This window comes from Centroberyx gerrardi, chromosome 19 (assembly GCF_048128805.1).
Source record: "Centroberyx gerrardi isolate f3 chromosome 19, fCenGer3.hap1.cur.20231027, whole genome shotgun sequence".
NCBI classification, from domain to species: domain Eukaryota; kingdom Metazoa; phylum Chordata; class Actinopteri; order Beryciformes; family Berycidae; genus Centroberyx; species Centroberyx gerrardi.
Genome location: NC_136015.1, coordinates 21,182,110 through 21,207,920, shown reverse-complemented (window position 1 = coordinate 21,207,920; position 25,811 = coordinate 21,182,110). Strand labels below are relative to the sequence as shown.

Sequence of the window (25,811 nt, the reverse complement as noted above, 5' to 3'; positions counted from 1 at the left end):
GCGGTCAGACAGATGGTTCACATCAAATCAGCCTCAGTATCCAGGAACCTTGACTTGACAGACTAGATATCGCTGCTGTCGGATAAAAACCTGGTAACATCAAATATCAACTTTTCAGACATCTAGAAAAACAGTCTCATTTTCAGCTTGACAACCATAAATTATTTAATTTTTGTTAAATGTTCTTTGTAAGTACAAAGATTTCCTGCAACAGCAGCCAAATGCAGATATCTCTGATGTGATGTTTGTTTACTGCAGTTTTAATCAAGATGAAGAAGAACTAGGTTAGAATCTGCTAAGTAAAGCTGCCGCTAATCTAAAGAGGGGTTTACGCAGTTCGAGGCGTTGCTGCAGACGAGACAACATGAGATCAAGGCGTCAACCTGCATCATCATCAGATTAGTTCTAATTCTGTTATCTCAATCTCATCACACCAAATAAAACCCGATGGAGCTGTAGATGGATCTGAAACCTGACACCTAACAAAACATCGGCTCTTGATCTGACAGTGTGTTTGTGTGTGTGAGTGAGAGTGACAGGAGAGTGACACCCAACACACACACACACACACACACACACACACACACACACACACACACACACACACACACTTAGACTAATACACAGGGCAGGGAATATAATATAAAGCTGATATTTATCTAGATGCTTTGGCAAGATTGTTTGTGAACATTCATGCAAATAAAGCACATTGAATTGAATTGAATTGAATTGAATTGAATTGAATTGAATTGACAAGGAAAAAGGAGATAGAGACAGAAGAGAAGAGAAGAGAAAAGAAGAGAAGAGAAGAGAAGAGAAGAGAAGAGACGTGAGAAGTGATCCGATCAGAAAAGGGACAATCCAAGATAAAACAGGAAACAGAGGAAGATGAAAAACACCGAAGAAGAAGAAAAGCCCAAAGAAGAAGAAGAAAAGCCCGTCCCGTGTCACCTGTCAGGTAGGGTGTAGGAGGAGATGATGGATCCGGCCATGCCTCGGGTGCTGGCACAGTCGCTGCCCGCCCCCAGGCTGCCTGTCTCCCTCTGGGCCGACTCTTTAGCCAGCTCCCCTGCCTGCACCTCCAGCCTGGAGGAGGAGGGGAAATCAATATCCATCAATTATAACGCTCAGTCATACAGCCTTATAAGTACTTTGAGTTAACATGAATGAAGAGCAAAAAACACACACACCAGCTTGACATTAAATATTACCATTATGGAGCTTTTATTAGCTGTTAGTTAGCTTGTTTGTCTGTCTGTCAGCACGATATTTCAAAAATTTATAAATGGATTTCCATGAAATTTGGCGGAGAGATTGGCCTCGCACCATGGAACAATTGATTTGATTTTGGTGGTGATCCGCATCTGGGATTGTCGTTGTTCAACCATCACTATGAAACTAGCAGAGACAGAGACTTGACTCCAAATCCTAAGGGTGTTTGCAGGGTCAGGAAATCAATTTAATTTAAAATGTAAGTGATAGGAATGATGTGTTTGGGTGTAACAGCAAGTTGGAGAATTGTTCAGCGTGGGCGGAGGTGTGCGCTCTGGGAGTGCCTTCTAGTTTAAAGAGCAATAACAGTGGAGTCTGTTTAGTTCCCTTGTGCTTACAGACATTACCCATTCGATATAATCACCAAAAAATCAATAAAAGAAATTGCTGTGAGTGACATTGATTCAAAGCACATCTTCTAATGATTATTAATGGTATTTCTGTTTTATTAGGTGACAGAACAGAACAGAACAGAACAGAATAGAATAGAACAGAACAGAACAGAATAGAACAGAACAGAACAGAACAGAACAGAACAGAATAGAATAGAACAGAACAGAATAGAATAGAACAGAATAGAATAGAACAGAACAGAACAGAATATAATAGAATAGAACAGAACAGAACAGAATAGAACAGAACAGAACAGAACAGAATAGAATAGAACAGAACAGAACAGAACAGAACAGAACAGAACAGAACAGAATATAATAGAATAGAACAGAACAGAACAGAACAGAACAGAACAGAACAGAATAGAATAGAATAGAACAGAACAGAACAGAACAGAACAGAATAGAATAGAATAGAATAGAACAGAATAGAACAGAACAGAGAGAAGGAATGATAACCTGTGATGTCATAACTACACCCAATTCAAATGATATCATGTTAACAGAGAGGAGTGCAGCCCTGAATCACTCAGCAGCTCTAGATATAACTATTAGTCACAGAGAAAGCTGACAGATCCTTCCCTAACCCTTACCTGCTGTACTTGCCGGTGCGGGTCCCCAGGGCGCCGCCTGCCAGGGTGTTGAAGTGCGGGGTGTCACCCAGCGCCCCGGGGGCCACAGACAGCCCCTCGCTGGGGGAGGTGGTGCTGAGGCCGCTGGCCGCCCCGTCCAGACTGCTCTCCCCAAGGCTGGGGGACTTCAGGGCCCGCCACGCATCCGCCACTGACAGAGGACGAGATATAAAATATTATTTACATGAGTGTGAGTTGTATCTATGTGCTGCAGAGCTGAAACACTGTCAGAGACTGAGGGTCGAATGTTGAATGAATGAACTGAATCTTTTAATCGGAATTTACAGATAAATAAAACCTTCACTGGAGCTGATGTACAATCATTTCAATCCAAACAGGTGGAATACATTCAACTCCAGGAATAATATGTAGAATTGCATTAAAATCAAATTGAAGGATCCTGTCAAAAGGATACAATAGATCCATTATCTACGAAAGCCCATTGAGGACATATATACAGTTTATTTACTCTGTTTTCCTGTGATAACAAGTTGATTTTCTTTGTTTTCTCGAGACATTGAGTTATTTATGTCATTATCTTGAGATAACACATTTTGTTTTCTACCTATATTATCTGTAATAGCAAGGCATAATGCAATTTCAGCCTGTGCCAGGACTCGATTAAAGAGAAATGTGATAGTCCTGCTCCTTTGACATAGCGCCACAGAATGATCATATGTTTGCTGAAATAATTTTAAAAGCAAAATCTCTCATTATCTCTGGAAAACAGAATGTGTTAACTCCTCAATCTGTAGTTCTTCTGTAGTTTCTGACATCCTGCTCCTCCTCTTCGCAGGAAATGTTATCATCTGTTGTGGTTTGGTTTCCTCACCTGTGATTGGTCCGTCGTCCTCGTCGAAGTCTATCCGTACGCCCCGCCCCTTCCCTCTGCTCACACCGCAGCCCCCGCCCCGGCACAGAGAGATGGGCACCACGCCGTAAACATACGCCAACATGATGGGCACGCCGATACCTGAGGGGGCAGAGAGAGGGAGATGCTGATATCATGATACACAGGTTTCTTCCCTGTCATGACAATTGGACTTTGGACTTTTGTATTTTGTATTTTCAGAGTTTCAGAGAAAGCATAAGAGAGAAGAGTGTAAAAAAAATCAAGGTAAGGAAGATGCAGATTCATTCGGTTTAGGGTTCTTCTTGAATTTAATATTTTGGTTTATGTTTGTGTTCGTTATGTTTGAATTTCTGTTTGGTTCAATGTGTAGACATGTATATCGTGGCAATAAAGTTCACTGAATTTGAAAAAAAACAAAAAAAACCCTGAAAATTAAGTGAGAGCAAGAGAAAGAGAAGAGAGGGCAAGACAGTGGATAGCGAGGAAGAGAGAACAGGAGAGAGAGACAAAGAAAGAGATGAAATTTTGAGACTATACATAAATAGTTCATTTCCAAAATCTTATATATCCATTTGGAAAAACAAATATCTGGTCCAATTCCATATCTCTAAAAATGTAAAGGATCTAGTCTGCGAAAGCGTTTTTGTAAAGCAAGGATTTCCGTTATCAACTATCCTTTAAAAAGTAGAATCTGTTTTGGCCGGCGCTATCATCCATCGTGTAACAGCAGAAGTCTTGTAAAGTGACGGGTGTCGACAGACGAAGCTCCCGATGTGTTTCTTACCGACGCTGACGGCAGCTATGACCGGGGCGGTGACGATGGACAGGGCCACGCCTCCTGTGATGGCCAGGTTCCTTCTGTGGCGAGAAGTCTTCTTCAGCTCGTAGTGGGCGTGGATCTGAGGAGAGGAGGAGGAGGAGGAGGAGGAGGCGTCAACACACATCCCAAAACACACACACACACGGACCGGACTGGACTAAAGCAGGGCAGGGAAGGAACTTAAAAGGTGTTAAAATATACTTCCTTTGTGTTGATTCTACTTTAATTTGGTGATTTAGTGATTCATTTGGTCATTCTAATTAATCTACAGTGCTATTTCTGTCGCACAGCTTTTCAGATTTCTCCTGAAAAGAATCAGATTTGCGTTGCATTAGAGGAACTAGGCCGCTTTCCTTCTCTCACTAACAAACAGCTGAACTGAGATATTTCCTCAATAGGTTTACAGTCAGTAATACTCTGAGCTCCTGAAGGCTTTGCGAGATTTGAACAGCAACAAGAACAAAAACCTGAAACAGTGCGTGGGAGAACTGTTGTGTCTAATGTTCCAGTTAATCTTAACTATGTAGTTAAACCGCTTCCAACACTTTCCAACAGGCTGACGCTGAATGAATCCGCAGTTACACAAAGTCTCCACAAGAGAGAGCTGCGTTAATGCGGTGTGAAATTTCTACCAAATGCCCGTTCTCATGCAATATCCTGTCTCTTGCAGTTGTGTGGGAGATGTTTGCGTTTCAGCAAATAAGTGGCTGTCGCTAACAATTTCCAGTCTCAGAAATGCCTGGCTGATAACAGAACAGCTGCACCGACCACAGAAACATCACACAGCCATGATATAGTCACTTCTCTGCAGATGTCAGTGGAATATTTTCAGGGTATCTGCGGGTTTTGGAAAGCCAAACTTAAGACTGTTTAAGACGCTTTTAATGCTTCCTGGAAATGGATTTATGAGCAATTTAACAGTCAAAATAAAGGAACAATTTCTAGGGCAAGGTATTAACCCTGTCCTAACAGTCAACATGCATGTGGGTCAAACTTTATGTGACCAGCTGGAAGGGCAAGTAATGAAACACAACATAAGAAGCTGCCGGTCTAATTCACATCTTTTGTTGAAACGACACAATTCATGGCATTTGCCGTATTTCATGTGCTTTACTTTCTCCACTCTGCCTCGACTAAATCTCACTGAATCTAAAGGATCTGTCAGCATCACTGTCTAATGTTATAGGAGCATCAAAGTGAAACTAAGAGTTTTTTAGACTTTTTAAGGACCCTGATTTACCAAATGCTTGTGCTCTCAGTATTTATCCCTCAGCTGTGGGTTTTTGGCTTGAATATTAAATGAACTCCTGCCTCCAATAACAGTCTGTCTTTAACAAACACAAGGTCGGTCTGGTTGCTGAAGCAAATATTAGCATTTTTATAGGGTTCAGAGGAACTGAAAGTACTTTCCCTCATTTCAAGGAAATTCTGAACAAGTTTCAGAGTGATCGCTGACCTTCTCACCACAAAGCGGGCCGGGCCAGCATACCAAAACCAAGAGAGGAACGCTTTCAGTGTTATTCTGCAATGTTGTGAATTCCCAGAAAATGAGAGAGAATCATTGTGAAAGAATTACTGTGGAAGTGCTGTCAACCATTTCTGTGTATTGCTACAAGACTGTGGTTTTCCACTTCCGGTTTCTTTAGTAGTCCACTCTAAGATAAGTTACACATGAACTGGCTGTGAAAAAAGTGTGAATGACATCACTGTCCGCCGAAAAGAGGAAAGACAAAAAGGGAGTTTTTCTCTATAGTTTTCGACCTTATGACTTTATAGTCATCAAGTTAACTGCCAAAACTTGAACAAAGTGTCAGATTGCGATCATGAACACACTGAGTAAGATGTTGATTCATAAATACTTCACATCACCTCATCCACACTGAATCATTTCCCCTCTCACCCCATATCTTCTTCTTCCTCTCACTCTAATTTGCTCCTATCTTGAAAACAAATTCCCCTCTTCCTCTCTCTGCAGCTCTTCATTTGATTTCATTTTCCTAGCACACTGTATATATCGAGGATTTGGTGCGAAAGAGGTGTACACATCATTTTGGCAGAAAATATTATATATCATTGGAAAGCTGTTGTTGAGCTCCTGTCTGATGGTCACTTTTGTAATCATAAACAAAATTCAAATAAAGGGGAAAATCCAAAAGAAATCTCTAAGACTCAAACCCTCAACTCAATTTGGTGCAAAAAATGAGGTAACTGCACTTGATGGCTTTCTATAGAACACCAGTTTTCTGAAAGGTAATCTCTGTAAAAATATAAACAGCTCCTATGTTATGTTTTGAATAAAAGGATAGAAGATGTAGAACCCACATACCATTGCTCAAATGGTGCCTTTATTCACTGAAAGACTGAATAAAAGTACTGAATTGGGGCTGAAACATTGTCTTTTTAATCTTTCAGTTAATAAAGGTACCATGTGAGCAATAGTGTGCAGGTTCTACGCTTTCTGTCCTTTGATATCAACTCACCTGTGCTTGATCTGTGTGTGTCTATAATAATGTTTTGAATTAAAAGCACGCAATGACTTAAAGTTTTGTTTTTGCTCTGCTATAAAATGAGGGAAAATGTCACGATCATTTTAGGATCACAGGACTGCACTCAATCCTATAGTGGTTCATCACAGCGCTGAAACTTATTCTACCGGTGTAAGTCGCACAGGATGAGCGGATTTCTCACCTTGCGGCCGACGTAGACGGGGATGCCGATGACCATGGCGGGCACGGCGATGCCGGCGATGAGGGTGATGCCGACCGGAGCTCCGATCAGCGTGCCCAGCTGCCACAAGATCTTCTTCTTCCTGCTCCACGGCTTCTTGCCCCAGAACGTACAGCCGGATGGACTGATGGAGGGAAGGAGGGAGGGAGGGAGAGAGAGAGAGAGAGAGGGGAAGGAGACAGGAGGGACAGGTGGAAGGAAGGAGGGAGGGGAGGAGAAGGGGGGAAGTGTGTAGAGAAAACCAGAAGAAGAGAGCAGTTTATAGTTAGAACAGTTTAAATTGAAACATCTGAAACTTCTGAAAGGCTTGATGTTCTCGCTAACAGGCAGAAACAACATAAAAACTGAAGTGAAAACGGATGGCGATGACCTCAGAGAAAATATCACAAAGCCCCGAGAGGGGAATCACTTTACTGCCGCTTACTCACTGTTACTCACATCAAATGAAGGCACACACACAGACAGAAATACACACAAACACACTCTCACACACACTGTTTATTGTCTGTTACTCACTGTTACACACACACAGGTGTCAGATTATGACTAACGAGGGGAGTCAGGGAGGATGGGGTGTTCTCCAATACAATGGAAAACATCTATTAATTTAGTGTGTGTGTGTGTGTGTGTGTATGAACAAGGACTTTAAATAGGGAGTTTGGGTATAAGGTTAGTGTTAGGAATTAGAGACTGAACCACATCATCATAAGTGTAGTGTGTGTGTGTCCATGTGTGTGTGTGTGTGTGTGTGCGTGCGTGCGTGCGTGCGTGTGTGTGCGTGTGTGTGTGTGCGTGTGTGTGTACCTGAGGTAGTGCAGGTCGGAGATCTCCTTCATGCAGAGCCAGCAGAACTCGCAGCCGCAGACGGCGCAGGTCATGTGATTGCAGCTCCCGTCGTTCATCTTGATGATGTAAGCGCCGCATCGCGGGCAGGGCTTGATGTCATCAGCTGGGGACAGAAACAGGACACGGTCGGCGGTTAGTGACATCATCACTTGTGTCAAGCATTAAGTACTTTTTTGTGTGTCTGGTTAAAAAGTTCAAAAGGTTAAATCCAAAACTCCAAAAAAATAATACAAAAGTCTTAAAATACAAAACTCTTTCCTTGATTCCTTTTTATGTCTGTTTAAAATGAGTAAACTAAATAGCTTAGATATTGTATGCTTAAATATTGTCATGTATCTATGTGTACATGTATGTATGTACTGTATGCATACATGTATAGTCAAAAGGGTTAAAAATACAAAACTTTTCAAGTATTCGCTTGCATTTGGTAGGTCTTGTCAAAAACAAAAGGTTAAACTAGTTAAAATGCGAGCGGTACAAAACTGTCTTCAGTGTTTCTTTGTCTCTTTCTCTCCTGGCATCAAAATCAAAGCTCATTAGAGTAATGGATTGGGCAATCGGAGCAGTTTGTCCTCTAATGCTTTTTGAGGAAAAGCCAGGAAGTTGCAGGGAATCCATTAAATGTGTGTTTCGCTTCTGGATGCTGGGAACCGACTCTGCGCTTTAAAGGGCGTTTTGACTCAGAATGACTCCGGCAGATTTGGCAGGCGGGGCGGGGGGGCGCGGGGGGGGAGGGAGGTATTGTTATTGTTTGTGTACTCTGTATGCTGCTGACACAGCGTGACATACTCTTTCACTTTCTCTCTCTCTCTCTCTCCCACCCTCCCTTTCTTCCTCTCCCCTTTCTATTCCTTGTCTCTCTCTCTCTCTCTCTCTCTCTCTCTGTCTGTCTCCAGTGGAATAAATGCCAGGCATGGACAGACAGACACATGACAGACAGACAGACAGACAGACAGACAGACAGACAGACACCTGGTTTCTGTGAGTCAGTACCAGACGATTGTTGTCAGACCCTTTGCATATTTGGCAGAGCGAAGAAGACTGGAAGTGGTTTATTAAGGAAAGAGAGAGTGAGAGAGAGAGAGAGAGAGAGAGAGATGACTGAGGACAGCCGGAGGGTTTTATCTAATAAACTTTTAATCAAAATGGGATTATAGACACACATACATGCATGTGCGCACACACAAGCACGGATGTTTGTAGTTTTTTTTTGTCTTTTTGACATTTGGTCTGTCTCTCTCCATCTCTACAACAAGTATATGATACAGGATTATGTAAATACAGTATAGGATGCATCAACCATTTCAAGGCAAGAATGCATTTGAGGTATTAATCTCCTCAGGCTCATTGATGAGGGCGTTTTGCATTTTTGTGAGGGTTTATGGACACTTAGACATCAAATTCAAGGGCTTTTCAATGACTTTCAAGGTCTTGTGAAATTCAAGGACTCAAAACCGGCATGGCATTAGTCAAAATCATCACAGAGGCCTATTTTTGTACTCATGATCTTGTCAAGTCTCCAGGGTTTTCCTCATGTGAAGTGTTGATCCTCGGACAGAGAGAGATGAGGCATACTGATGAGTTTGGCTGCTATATTTTCATTTTTAAAAAAATCAAGTACTTTCAGGGCCATCCATTCATTTTCAAAAACTTGCAAGGCCTTATTTTATTTTCTCAAATCCACAATCTTTGAACTTTGATTTTCAAGGCCCGTGGGAACCCTGTCTCACACACACACACACACGCACACACACACACACAGGCACATCAGAGCACCGAAGCACTTCTTCCGCTCTTCTCAGTGCTGTTTGAAAGAAGATGCTGCAGTTAAAAGCGAAACTATCGAGTGGGGGAAGTGCGATATAAATAGCGGCTCATGCCTGGCTGAACTTCGCACCTTCCCCCAGTGGCAGGAGCGCCGGTGAGACGGTCCTGCAGACGGGCGCCGCTCTGACACACTGAGGGAGACAGGAGTGCGGTGAGCAGCGACAGCAGAGACAGAGAGCACCCAGGGGTGTGAGAGAAATTTTGAAAACGGAAGTGCTGGGGTAAAAGACTTTATCTGTCTATTTATGTCTGCACCAAGCACATATACATACACACACATGCACACACACACACACACAAACACACACAAACACACGCAAATACTGTGTTTGTATATGTGAATGTGTGTTTTTGTCTGTGTGAATTTGTGTGACATTGTTTGTGTGTGTGATGCAAGTACTCTCCAGAAAGGTTGAGTGGTTGTGTGTGTATGTGTGTGTGTGTGTGTGTGTGCTCACCGGGGCCCTGCTCCTGCGTGTAGCTGGGGGAGTGGTTGCTGTGTGTGTGCAGGGACTGCGCCCTCTGCTGGCGGGCCGAGTCGCAGGTCTGGTTGGGATGCCAGGCCTGTTTGCAGTGGTAGCAGAACTCGGCCCCGCAGCCCTCCCTGCGACACACCAGCCTGGGACAGCTGGCACAGCCGGAGGCGATGACCGCAAACCTGAGAGAGAGAGGGGGAGGAGAGAGAGAGAGAGAGAGAGAGACAGAGGTGTTAACTGATGCAGAAGTAACTAACCAAGTCAAATGATGTCATCGGAAAGTCAGAGAAAATTTTGCTACCCGAGTTTCCAAGTTATCACACATCGATAACTTTAACCTTCTCAACATGGTGGAAAAAAAAAGTTTTGTCAGTCAACAGTAATTAAACACTTACATACACATGCACCTTTATTAGCTACAGGTTTTTAGTTAGCCAGACTAAACATCCTAAATAACATTTGTTTAAATTAAGTTTGCTAAGCTTCAGGGCGTTCTGGGTTTGATTTTCCGACAAAATAGCATGTGAAGAAGGCACTGCTTAACAACAATGGTATGAGTTCGTATATAGAGGCTTCGCAGTTGCATCACAAATCTCCTGAGGTCCAGTGGAGAATTAGCCGCTAACTAGCAACCAGGCAAAAACAAGAGAGATATCTCAAGAACATTTGTGTGGTCCATTCATGAACGCTATATGTAAAAGACCAAGTGAATGGTCCGATAAGGTACATTTGTTTCCAAATTGAACTTACTGAAACATCCACTGAGTGGATCTTTTTTTTGTTATGTTAGCTAGCTAGCTAACCAGCAAGCTAATTTAGCAAAGCAACTAATGTTAATTAACTAGCCAATTAACGCTGGCTCCTGTGCAAATCAGATGTGTTAACCAGACAGAGAGTAAACTGAACAGACACAGGTATGCGACAAAGGTCCTGGTCCGGATTCGAACCCAGGACGCATCAGCTAGCTAACTACCAAGCTGACATTATCTAAACACAAGATCGATAAGATGAACAATGATTAAATGACCATTCTCCTACTAAAAACAGCACAGAAATAAACCATGTCTATTCCACAGGCTAAGAGGTTGAGACTGCTGAGTAGTGAGTTTAGAAATGCAATTAACTGTTCTCAGCCGTTGTTGCCAAGAGCTGAAGACCTTCAATATGGCCGCTAGAGGACACGCATCGCTACATCACCTGACAACCCTCTATTGAAGGAGAAGAGAGAGACAGAGACAGACAGAGAGACCATTTGATCAATGGAGTAATCACTTGGTCACAATATTGGGAAAGAAGGAAAGAGAGAGACGGGGAAGTTAATCAATATGGAAATCACAAAGTTCCAATATTGAGAAAGGAGAGAGAGATTAGTTAATCAGTGGAGTATTCACTGTTGCAAAGCATGTGAATACTGCTGTAATGAAAGGAGTTATTCTGGGAACAGCCATTTTAAAAATTGTACCTTTCATTGATGGACTGTTATGAGGGTAGAACTCCTCTGAATGTGACAATCAACATTACTGTGACTATTGATCACAATTGATTATCTGCTTAATTACTCATTGATGCCCATGTATTTTTTATATTTTACAACAGTCAGCACTTAAAGTAAAGTAAATGTTTTTTTCTGTAAGTCCTTGGAGAATAAATATCCACCTTGCAACTATAACAGACTAATCTTTGTCTTTTTCGTTAACTTAAGCCAGCGAGGTAGGAGGAGAAACGGTAAATATAGCAACGAGTGTGTTTAGTAACAATATTGAGAAAGGAGGAAATTAAAGAGAAGGAGAAGCAGATAGAGAGATAAAGCATATGTCAATCACTGGAGAAATCACAAGAGAGGCCTGTCAGGAAATGTCGTCACCAACGGTTACGTGGGACAACATGTTGGAGGAGTGATAACAAAAGCAGATCGTAACGATGCTGTCTCTTTCCTCCCTGACAAAACAAAGACAATGCCTGTTTTCTTCGCGGTGGTAGGATGTTCAAGTTATACTATAAAAAGCAGAAGATTGAGGAGGAAGAGGTGGTAACATCACAAACTTTTATGTTTTGGCACTCCTCCAACATGGCGGTATGTCTCTCACAACCACCTCTTCAAACAGTGTGACGGCCTGTACTCAGGCATCTGGGGACGGAATAAACTGAAGGATAGCAGAGGAGACGAGAGTTTGTTTTCTGAGGACAAGATAAGACATGAGCTGGCATTCCTACAGGGAGACTTGTGTTTTTACAGTCGTAGCTATTGCAGAAATCCCTTCACTCTGCATCTGTGCTGCATTAGTGCTGCAGGATTTTACAAACACTTCACGGGAGGAGTGGACAAACTGCAAAAAATGCAGCAAGCTGTTAAAAATGGGGCTTTGTAGCAACTGATAATGTCGTAATTGCTAAATAATGTAATACAAATGTCCCTGTAAATAGGTTAATAAAACCTGTTAATGTAATAAAATGCTGGATAAAGTAATAACAATAATATCACACTACTACATTAACTGGTGTTTATTACTTCAGAAGTGGTGTAATGTATTTTTAGCTAAATATTTGTAACTAATGATGTAATAATAATATTGCCTGATAATGTAATAACTCGTAAGAATAAGAAGAATATAATCACCTCACTTGCTACATTATTAGTCAATATTTTTATTACATTGAAGGGATATATTTATTGCATTTTGGCAGGTTATTACATTATCTGGCAGTTAATACATTATCAGTTCTACGATGGTCCTCTGTATCACTGCTGTGAAAAAACAAATATCTGCAAAAAGTAGCCTATGTTTTGTAAGATTAAAGAAAAGAATGCTTATTTTCTCATCTACACCCATTTGTTTTTGAAATTATCCTCGGGGTTTTCAACAGGTGTCGTGAACCAAAGCGTCACAAAACTCACTCAGCACTCGAATGACCATGTAAAACTTTCAATTCAAACGAGAGACAGACAAACACTGAAACAGCAGTTCTGTGTTTTTGTTTCTGCAACAGCAGCGCAACGCTTCCAGCTCTCCTCAGCAGAGCAGCAAAATGTCAAACGAGCAACGACTTCACACTTCATCTCAGGGGCGCTTACACTTTAACTGTTTCCCTTTTAAAACAGCTGCTAAGAGCCACTTGATGCCCCGTTTCCACCCCGCTACACTTCAGAAGTTCCCTGTCCTTCAGCTCGCCCGGGGCTTTGAGACGATCTGCGTTGTCTCCCTCATGTCTCCACAATGACACAAAGAAGTTGTCCACAAAAACAACAAGTACAGAGTGTGTGTGTGTGTGTGTGTGTGGGTGTGTGTGCGTGTGTGTGTGTGTTCTTCTGGCTAACTCGGGGGACTTGTTGCGGTACAGTGCACAGGTTGCTACGACAGCCTTTTCCTGGGAGAGCAACCCACGTCAACGCTGTCTCACGATTGGTGGATTCCACTGCGGTGCAGAGCGCAATATGGACTGACAGTACCGAGATAACAGAGAGAGAGAGAGAGAGAGAGAGAGAAGAGAGAGAGAGAAGAGAGAGGGAGTGAAAGACAAACAGAAAGACAAAGAGAGGCGAAGCAAAAGAGATACAGAGAGAGAGAGAGCGAGGAGAGGGAGAGAAAGGAGGAGGCGAGAGAGAGGGAGTGAAAGACAAACAGAAAGCAAAGCAAAAGAGATACAGAGAGAGAGAGAGAGAGAGAGAGAGACAGAGGGAGAGAGTCACTGAAAGAGACAGAGAGAGACAGCTAAGGGCGTCGTTGGCAAAACGGCTGAAATGTAAACTGCAAAGAGACAGACAGACACTGGAAGAGACGGAGGAGGAGAGGCGGAGGAGAGGATGGGGGGATTTTATGAGTGTTGACATGCTGCGTGCTGCGAGGAAACGCACACAGACAGACAGTCCACCTGGGAATCCTGCTGAGCCTGTAAATGCCTGTTACAACACACACACACACACACACACACACACACACACACACGCCAACGCCAGGCGCTATTAAACACCGGGACAAGCCGAGTGCATGTTTGTCTGACACACACACTCACACATACAGAACATACGCACAAACGCATGCAAACACACACATTACATCTCACACAACAAAAAGGCACAGAAATCTTCAGACACTTGTACACACACACACACACACACACGCACATTGAGTCCAGCGGGTATGTAATGATCTCTTTAATTAAGTCCCAACTCCTGTTACCCCTGGCAACGCTCCCTCTATGCCGCATCGATAGTCGCCATAGCAACTGACAGCCAGAGGAGACAGCGGAGCACCACTCTTTGTTCTCACTGGATGTCCCGTCCTGTCAATCACGCAGACCGAGACCTTATTGGCTGGAGGAGGGGAGCGGGTCAGGAGAGAGTTAAGAGGACGACTCAGATTTACCAGAGGACAGGTTTATCTGAGCGAATGGCTGATAAAGACTTTAATTTAGTCATCTATCGGTGGATTTTGTAAAAAAAAAAAAAAAGTGAGAGACAGAAACCTAAAGACAAAAGACTAACATGTATAATATAAACTTGTAGTCTACCGTCCATAGTGTGTCTCTTTGCACTGCATGTGAGGTCCTGTTGTTCTTGTACCATGTGTCAGTGTGTGTTGTTTTATTATGTTAGCTGTTGATATGCATCTCTGCACCAATACTACCTAGAAATATTCCTCTATATTTGTTGCATCTGGCAAATTTGGCTTTCCATGTTATCCAGTTTTCATGGTTTAGTTTTCAAATAAACTGTTTTGCAAATAAATGTAGTTTATTTAGAAGGGTATTTATTGAATGAATTTGAAGACTAAGTCAGCCATAATATACTTGACTGACAACACAAGCTCTTCTAATTCAAATGAGGCAAACCTGCTGTTTGGAGGCATTTCAGGGGTTTGTCAGTAAAATGCTGCAAACTGATTGGAAGGATTATATACTGCCTAGTTAAGGGAGCCAATCATGTTCAAGTCCAGTTGTGATGTGTTGACTGGAGTTAGCCTGAAAAGGCTGGTTAAAAACTTTAAATTTACAAACTCAAACAACATAAAATGTTAACAATGTCTTCATTAAACATCTATGATCATATATGTATATAAATAGAGCAAATTCTGAATTCCTACAATAGGGCCCATTTAAAAAAAGGCATTGCATGCTTGCTGAACTACCGCTGCACTTTGGCTCCATCCCCATGAGGAACTGTTTGGTAGCCATGGGAAAGTAAAAGCTTTTTTAAGCTTTTGCACTCAAAAGAAGATTGCCGTGCCTACTGATTTTCAAATATTCTTTTACCCTTGACTCTAATGAGCATCTTTTTTTTAAAAACAGACTTGGTTGGAGAAGCAACTCTTATCCCCTCTCAACATGTGAGGAACTGTTTGGAAAGACTAAGTTATGTTCTCTTTTCAGCCACTGAAAATTAACAATAAATGGTCTGGTAACTAATCAGATGAGTCACTACAGTTTTGTGTTATAATGCACTAATTTTGTTCAACTGAATAACATTCATGAATTCATTATCTGCAGATAAACAGATGCAGGATAAATGCATGATGGAGGACTCCTACAATGGCTGCCCTCGTACAGATTGTTCAAAATAAACAGAGAGCAGCCACATATTTTTAATCTACCATATGTACTGTAGTATAAAGTAAGTAATAGAGTATCAGCCTGTTGGAATACAAATAGCCAACCACCACATTTTACATTGATTCTGTGTTTATAAATGTGTCTTGTGCTTCCATCTGTCACATCCTGTCATATATATTGTGTCTATTTGGTACCATAGGACAGCCAAATATTCAAATTCTATTCTATTCTATTCTATTCTATTCTATTCTGTTCTATTCGGTGCTCCATTCCAAGCTTTCATTAACTCAGCCAGTATTGATCTCATAGCTAACAAACAAAATCTGTCAAACGAGATAAGATGCCAAAATGAGGACACATTTGCATAACTTTCCTCAAGTGGGTTGAGATGCAACCACACACAGAAACAAACACACACACACACACACACACACACACACACACACACACACACACATTCTCACTTACAAGCACGCACAAGTCAAACAGTTGCACAGGAGCAATTCACACTTATTGCAGACTTTCTGTAGAGGCCTATTCTCCAGTTCTCCCAGGTGTGTGTGTGTGTGTGTGTGTGTGTGTGTATATGTGTATATGTGTGTGTACACTTAGGTCATCCTCGCTCCCTCCAGGCCACTGCTGTGAATAATAATTTGGACTTAGTCGACTTGCCTGATTGAAATAAGCGGGGCGGTTACAGTGAGTCACTCTGCTGGCGTCAGACAGAGGATCGTCCCTTTAAATATGTAGGTCACTGCTTGGCCTGCCCATATGATGCTGCTGGCACTACTGAACACACACACACACACACTCAGACACACACACACACACACACACACACACAGTCAGACACACTCATACACTCAACCAAATACGAAGAGAGAAAGAGAGAAAGTAAAAAAGAAACAGAAACACACGTAGGAAGATTCACAGAAACACACACACACACACACACACACACACACACACACAGGTATAGACACACACACACACACACACCCACACACAGAAACAGAGACATAAATACAAAGACACAGACACACACGGACAAACATCTAAAAAGACATAAAGACAGAGACCTACAAACACACACACACACACACACACACACACACAAATACACACACACATACACCACAGCAGAGTTATGGCCTTCCCCTGTGACAACGCCAGCATTACTGTACCAAACCACAGAAAAATCTCACCGAATATCTGCGTTCTTCCTTCCCACACGGACAAGCACACACACACACACACACACACACACACACACACACACACACACACACACACACACACAGACAAACACAAACACAATGAATCACTCGCTGCTTTATAAAACGCCTCTCATTTGTTCCAGAAAGTTCCCCGGACCGGCCTGTTCCCCTCCCCAACCACAGGACCAGCTAACAGCCTTTCTAACCCAGTTACAGTTTCACTCCTCCACTTTCAGATTTGTCTTCCTCAGCTTCTCTGACACAGCAGGTCGCACTGGTTCCTGTTCTCACAAAACCACAGAGAGAAATTCAGCAGAGCACACACACACACACACACACACACACACACACACACACACACACACTCACACGCTATTTTATATTCAATTGTATTTTAGATGCTTTGCCGTCCATCTGGAATTCATGCCAAAAAGGCAGAGTGTGCGGATGTGAGCGAGTGTGGGAGAGCGACAGAGAGACAAAGGAAAAAGAAAAAGGAAAGAAAAGAGAGAGAAAGAGAGAGAAAGGGGGTGAGAGGAAAGAGTGAGACAGAGAGAGAGAGAGAGAGAGAGAGAGAGTCAACAGCCATTAGCCTGATAACAATGATGAGATACAACTGGTTTCGGTTAACATTGTTACGTGTGCTGAAAGGATTTAGAAGTGGGCACAGTGTGTCTGGAGTTAAATCTAATCTGTTTTTTAAGATGTTTACCTGATCTACCAGCTACCGGCCTTTATCTGATTTACATTGCAGGGAATTTAAGAAGGCTACGGCAACCTAATAGCCAACAACAATGAGATGACAATAGTTGCAGAAGCTATCACTTTCTCCATTTTAATCTCCATATGCCCTACCTCTGTTTACCGGTCTTTGAGAAACGCTGATCTGAGTTACAGCTTGTTCTTTCACAAATATGAAAGGACTTCTGGCAACGCTACCGGTAATTTAATCACACATATTTTTTTTACCTCCTTTAGATATGGAGATGTTTAACGTTACATTTTCCCACTTCTTATCTGACTCATATGTTTCTACTTCTCACTGTTACTCACAGTTATTGTTTTTATCACATGCGCAAGGTGAAACCTTTATTCCCTCAGGGTCATTAAAGATTTCAGTTTCAATTCAGTGAGCAGCTAACACATAAGTCCTCTAAGCTATTTTCTCCCAATTGTGTTGTTGCCAATTCCCAATATGCTCCACGGGCCCCGTCATCGTGCGACCCCCCTGTTGACCGGGGAGGGTGTGGACGACCACGTGCCTCCTCTGAAACGTGTGGATTCGTCAGCCTCTTCTTTTCACCTGACAGCGAGAAGTTTCTCCAGGAGAGCCTAACGCATGTGGAGGTTCATCCTCTAAATCTTTTTCTTAGGTCTCAGCTAAATCTCCCCACAGATACAAACGTTTACATCACTGAGACAGCAGCAAAGCTGAAAGGTCACATGTGGCTCAGATCCTAGAAACATGGAATAAACAGCGGTGAGGAGAGAGTGACAGACTGTCTCTTACCCGCAGTCGGGCGCCGGACACCACCGGCAGTCCGGATCGGAGGCGAGGCATCGCCGCAGCAGGAACTCCTCGTACTTCTCCAACAGCGCCGCGTCGTCCAAGATGTCCGCCACCTGCCGGGGCGCCAGTCGCTCGGCGCACTCGGGGCAGCTGAGCTGGACGCGGCTCTCGGTGATCTCGATGCGGAGGTACTGGCGCAGGCAGCAGAGGCAGGAGCGGTGGCTGCAGCCCAGCAGCTCGGGCAGCTGGTCGGCGGGCTGGCGCACCAGGCACAGGGGGCACTCCAGGAGGTTGGCCTCCCCGGAGGAAGGGGCTCCGCCCAGGGACGGCTGGCTGGAGGAGAGGGGCTCCGAGGGGCCGCAGGAGGCGGCGTCCTGGGGGGCCGCGGCGGCCGCGGCGGCCACGGAAGCGGTGGCCGTCGCAGAGGCCGGGGCGGGCGTTGTGTTCAAGGCAGCAGGGAGAAGCTGTTGGTGTTGTTGTGTGTGGTGGTGGTGGTGATGGAGCTGCTGGGCTAAAGGGGTGGCCGCCCCTGCTTTTGCGCCCCGGGAGCCCCGCTTGCCGTGGAAGAGGCTGTGGAAGGAGATGCGTCCCTGGCGTTTTCCTGCCGCGCGGCACTTTGGGTTGGGGACGCCGCTCACCGAGGAGTGAGGCGACTCAGAGTCTTTTTCTGATCCCATTTTCCCACGAGAGACAGGGCCGGTTATTGTCTTCTGATACAGGTTATTATATCACAGAGAGAGCTGCGCAGACACAGTGTGGCACAAACACACACTCTGTCTCACACACACAAGGGAGGATTTGTCCTCTTGTGAAACCCAAACTGGAATGCAAATGCTTCTCAGGCTCCTGGCAGAAAAAGAAGTCAGTCACCACCTTCTCTTCCTCTTACGAGAAACAAACGCTGATCAGGAAACAACTGTGTGAGATAACGGAGAAGTCAAAACAGAAAGAGAATGCGTAAACTAGAAAAAAAATCCCCTTCAACTCAAACAGAGTTTCTCTCAAACTTGGCAGCCAAAAGGTTCACAAAGATAAAAAAACAGCAAGTCTCCCGTCTCCCAGGCAGATCTTGGGGTCAAACATGATTGTAATTCTTACTGTCAACCAAAAAGACAAAAAAACAGACTAACAGACAACAGACAACGACAAACAGAAGAAGGTAACACAAAAATCCACAGAGCTTGTCGGAGACCAGTCAAAATGTTATAATTCCTCCGGTTTCGATCTGATTCGCCTCGGCTCTTTTCAGAATTCCTCCTCCCGTCGTTCCTCTTCCCGTCGGGCGCGTTGTGTGCCGGTCTCTGTCTGAATCTGTCTGTTCTGTAGGGAAGAAGAGAGCAGGAAGTTAGCACAAAGAGCATGCTCAGTATGACACACCTCTCTCCCTCTCTCTCCCTCTCTCTCTCTCTCTCTTTCGTTTGCTCCTCCTGTGTTTCGATTTGATCATTAACTCTTGGGACGCTGAACGGATAATCTGTCAGGGCCAAGTACACACACACACACACACACACACACACACACACAACGAATGGTTCATACTTTATAATGAAACACCTCATCACTGTTAACACATTATTTGTGCAAATACAAAGGAAATCTTATACTATATTTGTTCAGGAACGGTTGAATACTCTAACATAAATCACATAGCTATTAAATAGATGACATCACCTACCAGTCTGACCATTCATCCATCCATTCAAAACCAGCAACCCTGTCCTCCTCTCGCCTTTTCTATCTTCTCTCTCTCTCTCTCTCTCTCTCTATCACACACTGAGCACCACAAGCTCTTCCTCCACTTCACACTGCGCTGCTAGTGCCGTTGCCATGGTGACGCTCACTATGAGCGAGGCAAACAGCGACCCACTCTGTGACTCTGGCACTTATGTAGACGCATACACACACACACACACACACACACACACACACACACACACATACAATTGTGCATACACCCGTAACTGAATACATGCAGACACACGTATGCAGACTCCCAAATGCACACACATACACACACATACACACACACACACACCTGTAAATCAATGCACACCGGTTCAAACTGATAGTCATGTGCACATGTACTCACACACACACACACACACACAGAACTGCGCACATACCTGTAAACGAAAACACACAAGCATAAAGCGTTAATTACACACACACACGTACGATAATTACATCCTGTGTACACACTACAATTACAGGCTGTGCAGACTATGTTAAAGACTGTGTGCACTGCCTACATGAATGCACATACATGTTATTATGTTATGTTATCATTGTACATATCGCATGAAACGTAACTCATAACTCCAATTTTGGCAATTTTCATGTTTTATTTTCAGTTGAATGATCACTGGCTCTTCTATGGATTGAGAAAAAACTGTGAGCTCTTGGCCTTATTAAACCCTTACCAAACCTGGTGGATAATGTCAAAAATACACTGTCATCAAGCTAAAAACAAGCAACTTATTTACATTTTGTAAATAAGAGGGTTTCAGCAATGTAAAAGAGAAGTGGAAATGTCTGAAACATTACAGGTAACAAGATCAATACTAATCTGCCTCAAAAAGAATCACACTCTCTCATGGGATGCATGTAAACTAATGATACTAACTTTGTCATTCCTGACCATTAGCTTTAAACACACACACACACACACACACACACACACACACACACACACACACACACACACACACTGCACATGTGTCCTGGTTTTCTCTCCCTGACCAGTGGGCTACTGGCCTCTCTGACTGAGCCTTAGCAAATCTGATTATGGCCTCTAGTCTAAAGGCCAGGGGCGTGCACACACACACAAACACACACACACACACACACACACGCACGTGGGAATGCTGACCCAGTAAACACCAGACCATTCAGGAGATTGTGACTGGGGAGTCTGGGGACTTGAAAGGGATTCTTGTGATTGACAAGCCAGCTGACCAATCACTGAGAAGGAGACTGATCGGGTCCAGCTACTTCCTGGCCAAGCTGAAAAGCCTGAACCCATGATAAATAATATTCCAGTCATGAGGAAAAGAGATCAAAGGCTCTCCAAAATAGGTTAAAAGCCTTTTTTCTATTTAGATATTTATTCTGAAAAGCTTTTAATTTTTCAGAAAGACAGTCCTCTACTGTTGTTTGTTGGTTTTATTGTCCTTTTAATGAAGGTGTAATTCACCTATAGGACTATATATTTCAAGTGGATTTGCACTTTTTTAAAGGGGAGGGAACCAGGGCTCAAACTTTTCATTGCATTGAAATGTAGAAACTGAATTTGTTTTAATGCACACGACAATAAACTTGAACTTAATGAATATCCAAATATAATAAAGGCTTCTTAACCTATTTTGGAGCCTTGGATCCCTTTCTCCTCATGACTAGAAGCCCCTTGTTTCCATAGAGAATCCAACCCTACTATCTCCAACATGAGAAGCTACAACTCTCTTTCCACCTGGCATTAACAAGCGTCCCGCGTGATCGGACTGTAATCAGTTAACCACAAAAAACGCATTAAAAAAATCCAGGCGTAAAATGCATCCAAGACGCACTGAAGATCCGATCATCCAAACCAGCTGGTCAGAGACGCTTTCAACAACAAAGTGTAATTGCAGTGAGTCTCCAATCCACATATAGGAGCTATGTAAACGGAAATAAACCTTCCTGCACGGATCCAACCAGGAAACACACACGCAAATCAACAGGAGGCAGGCAGCTCAGACAGTGAGATCCTTGTCAGAAATGGACTGTCAGGACACTCATGGAGACGGAACAAGTGAGGCGAGGCGTTTACTGTCAGGCTTAAAGGATGGAAATGTTACCGGAGGACATGACGAGCGTGACGATCTGTCTTTTGGTGAGAGATGGAGAAACCGGATTTCCACGTGTACGCCAGAGATGTATTTTAATACCAGGTGTAAATATAATCCAGCTACATCAGATCTAGGCACAATCTGGACATGAGGTGCGTGTTAATGCAGGTGTAACAGGGGTCAGTGAAGGTTTTCCAGGATCATGCTCACCTAAAAAGTTGACTGTAAACCAGCTGTGACCTTAACGCTAACCTTAACCTCAGTGGCCATGTGATGCTTCACCCTGATAGAGAGGGAAACAGATGAAAACATCAATTTGGGGTTTATTGTGTCTTTAAAATGAAGCCATTTTGACTCTCCTGCTTGTCGGTTTAATTTCACATTCAATCTTTTAAACAGATTCGAGGCACAATGACCTATTATTGATAACCTACATTACTAACAAGCTGTGACTCGAAGGAAAACTGTTTTGAGGACAAACACACACCCACGGAAACACACACACACACACACCAACACATAGACACACACACATCTTCCATCTCTAGGCTATATCAACAGTTCTTCTCTTCTCATCTTCTCGGGGTGAAACAGAAGTGTGTGTGTGTGTGTGTGTGTGTGTGTGTGTGTGTAAAAAGCCTGTACACAGTCTCTAAAAAAATTCTCCCACCAGCTGAGTTGGTAATAGCGCTCTCCTCTGCTGCCCTCTGAGCATCTCACACACACACACACACACACACACACACACTAAAAGGATGAAACACAGTTGGCATCTGTGAGATCGGTGTAGGGTTATGAGTGAGCAGGGCGAGAGAGAGAGAGAGAGAGAGAGAGAGAGAGAGAGACAGAGAGAGGGAGAGAGAGAGACAGAGAGAGGGAGAGGGAGTCAGAGAGAGAGAGACAGAGAGAGAGAGAGAGACAGAGAGAGAGAGAGAGAGAAAGAGAGAGAGAGAGACAGAGAGAGAGAGAAAGAGAGAGAGAGAGAGAGAGACAGAGAGAGAGAGAGAGAGAGAGAGAGAGAGAGAGAGAGATTTGAACGAGTGCTGAAGCGCTGAGTGCTGCTTTTTTGGCTTTTTAAGTCCACACTACTTTGCAAATATGACTCAACAGTAGATCTGTGTGCGTGCATGCGTGTGTGTGTGTGTGTGTGTGTGTGTGTGTTTGTGTGTGTGTGTGTGTGTAGGCTTCCTCCTCCTCCAGTATTCCTAAAACAGAAGTCCCATTTGGCTCAGCGATCAGGATTCCTGGTTCAACTCCCACTGCTACTGGAATCAAACTAGTGAAAAGCGTTCATAACGTTAAGAAGTTTACAGAACAGCCTGCCAGAAACACACCTCTCTAACAGACCTGCCCGACGACAAGACGCTCCTCCAGAGCTGTTGCTTTTTTGTTTTGTTTTGAAGGGTTTTTTTTTTGGCGAAGCAATGAGAAAGCGGAGGCGAAAGTCTCCGTGTGAAAGAGTGTTTGTGAATAACAAGGATAAAGTTTCTCCGTTTTCCAAGGAGGTAACATCAGACGACTTCTTCATCTCATGTTGGATCTTCATCCGCTCTGCCCTGTTCTACATTTGTAATTAAAGACTTCGCTCCTGTCTTCCCGTTCATTCATCATCGACTCTTCAAAGTCCGAGTGTCTGGCAGGGTCAGCTGCATACACACACAAACACATACACACTCATGTACATCAATACAAATATTTGTAAATACACACACACACACACAGAACACATTCAAGGGTGCGCACATACGCACACAGACACAGTGAATCATTCCCACTTTCTAAAATGCCTCATCAGTGTTAACACACTTCTTACACAAACACAAAGAAAATCATAAGCGCCAGTTGTTCAGAAACCAAAATTAAATCAAAATTAGGCAAATGATTCATAACCACTAATGTTGTTAAGTATGAGTATAAATAGGTGAAGATTTTCTATAAGTGACGTATAAATACTGCAACTTTCAGTGTTAGATAATGAGATTTGAAAACATTTGCTGGTTCTTTATCTGAGGATTCAGTTATCTAAAGGCATTCACATGGTGCAAAGTGTGAGTTGATGATTGAATAATAATGCCGATGCTCTACATAACAGGACAGATAGATAGATCTATGGGGGGGGAATTTTGAGTGTGTGTGTGTGTGTGTGTGTGTGTTGTGCTCATGCCATAGTATGGCAGATGGGCCTGAACAGCCTGAGAACTTCACAATCTGGACTTGATTTATTATCAACACACTCACACACTCTTTGTTCCGCACTTGTCCTCCTACTCCACTGCTGCTCAATTCAGCACGCGCACACACACACACACACACACACACACACACACACACACTCAAAACCACCCTTTCTCACGCTCTCACTTCATTGGCAATGCACATCCCTTTCTTCTATCTCTGTCTTTCTCTCTGTTGTTCTTTCTATTTCTCTCTCTGTTGTTCTCGCTCTCTCTCTCTCTCTCTCTCAAAAACACACACACACACACACACACACACACACAAATCTAGCTCCTTTTATGTATTGCCCTCCAGAGTCTCGGCCTCCAGCCTCCCCCCCCCGGTAAAATCTCTTCCTTCACCCTGTTTTCTAAATCAAAGCTTCAGAAACAAGACAGATTCAGTCAAGCTGCCCTGTTTTCTCTCAGGTGTGAAGATGAAGGCGCCATTAGTTTGTGTGCGTGTGTGTGTGTGTGTGTGTGTGTGTACGTGTGCATGTTTGCCAGTGTGTGATCGGCTGTGTCTGTGCATCCTGGTGAGTATGTGTGCATGCATTACCACACATCCTGGTGAGTACAGGTGTTATATGTCATGTTGTCTCATGTTGTCTTGTTACGTTTTTCATTTCACTGCACTTGTGTGTAAGATGGAATGACAATAAAGTTGAGTTGAATTTAATTGAATGTACCTGTATGAACGTTTACATATAGTCTGTATAGGTTACCTGCATGTGCTGTAGACAAAGAAACACCATGCAACCTGACATTGATCAAAAATAAACTGCTGACTGTTTGTTGTATAACGGCGAGTTTCGGCCAAGCAATGTGATTGGTCAAAGACGCACCCTGTCTGTGCTGATAATTCCCATAATTCCTTCCAGCCTCAGCTACGCCTCATGCCTACTGCATCACTGTTGTACCCATAATCACACTAAACACTGTCCTTTCCTGTATTATTACTATAATAATCAATAGCAATGTAGCGGTGCTTTACATGCAACTGACAATATACTTTTGAAAATGACCAATTAAATAGTTTAAATGCAAATTAAAAAGATTATATTAAAGGGTTTTAATGCTCAGTTTATCAAAACTACTACGATGAAACCTTACAGCCCAATTCCAAGTTCATGACTGGTCCTCCTGAGTCAGAGAGAGAGAGAGAGAGACAGAGAGAGAAGAGAGAGAGAGAGAGAGAGAGAGGGAGAGGGAGAGAGAGTCAGAGAGAGACAGAGAGAGAGAGAGAGAGACAGAGAGAGAGAGAGAGAGAGAGAGAGAGAGAGAGGAGGGAGAGAGAGTCAGAGAGGAGACAGAGAGAGAGAGAGGAGAGAGAGAGAGAGAGAGAGAGAGAGAGAGAGAGGGAGAGAGAGTCAGAGAGAGACAGAGAGAGAGAGAGAGAGCAAGAGAGAGGGAGAGAGAGTCAGAGAGAGACAGAGAGAGAGAGAGAGAGAGACAGAGCAAGAGAGAGGGAGAGAGAGTCAGAGAGAGACAGAGAGAGAGAGAGAGAGACAGAGCAAGAGAGAGGGAGAGAGAGTCAGAGAGAGACAGAGAGAGAGAGAGAGAGACAGAGCAAGAGAGAGGGAGAGAGAGTCAGAGAGAGAGAGAGAGAGAGAGAGAGAGACAGAGCAAGAGAGAGGAGAGAGAGTCAGAGAGAG

General features: G+C 43.4%; 1 protein-coding gene across 1 annotated transcript in view; it reads right to left on the bottom strand.

Annotated features, from left to right (window-relative positions):
* Window positions 1-25,811, bottom strand: part of rnf19b (ring finger protein 19B) — a 39,278-nt gene that overhangs the window by 3,064 nt on the left and 10,403 nt on the right. The window contains exons 2-9 of the mRNA XM_071899419.2: window positions 18,120-19,439; window positions 9,828-10,027; window positions 7,501-7,645; window positions 6,658-6,820; window positions 3,934-4,048; window positions 3,129-3,269; window positions 2,258-2,447; window positions 952-1,086 (exon numbers count right to left, since the gene is read on the bottom strand). Coding sequence (XP_071755520.2) covers window positions 952-1,086; window positions 2,258-2,447; window positions 3,129-3,269; window positions 3,934-4,048; window positions 6,658-6,820; window positions 7,501-7,645; window positions 9,828-10,027; window positions 18,120-18,796 — 1,766 coding nt within the window. The 5' untranslated portion in view covers window positions 18,797-19,439. The remainder of the gene's footprint in view (window positions 1-951; window positions 1,087-2,257; window positions 2,448-3,128; window positions 3,270-3,933; window positions 4,049-6,657; window positions 6,821-7,500; window positions 7,646-9,827; window positions 10,028-18,119; window positions 19,440-25,811) is intronic.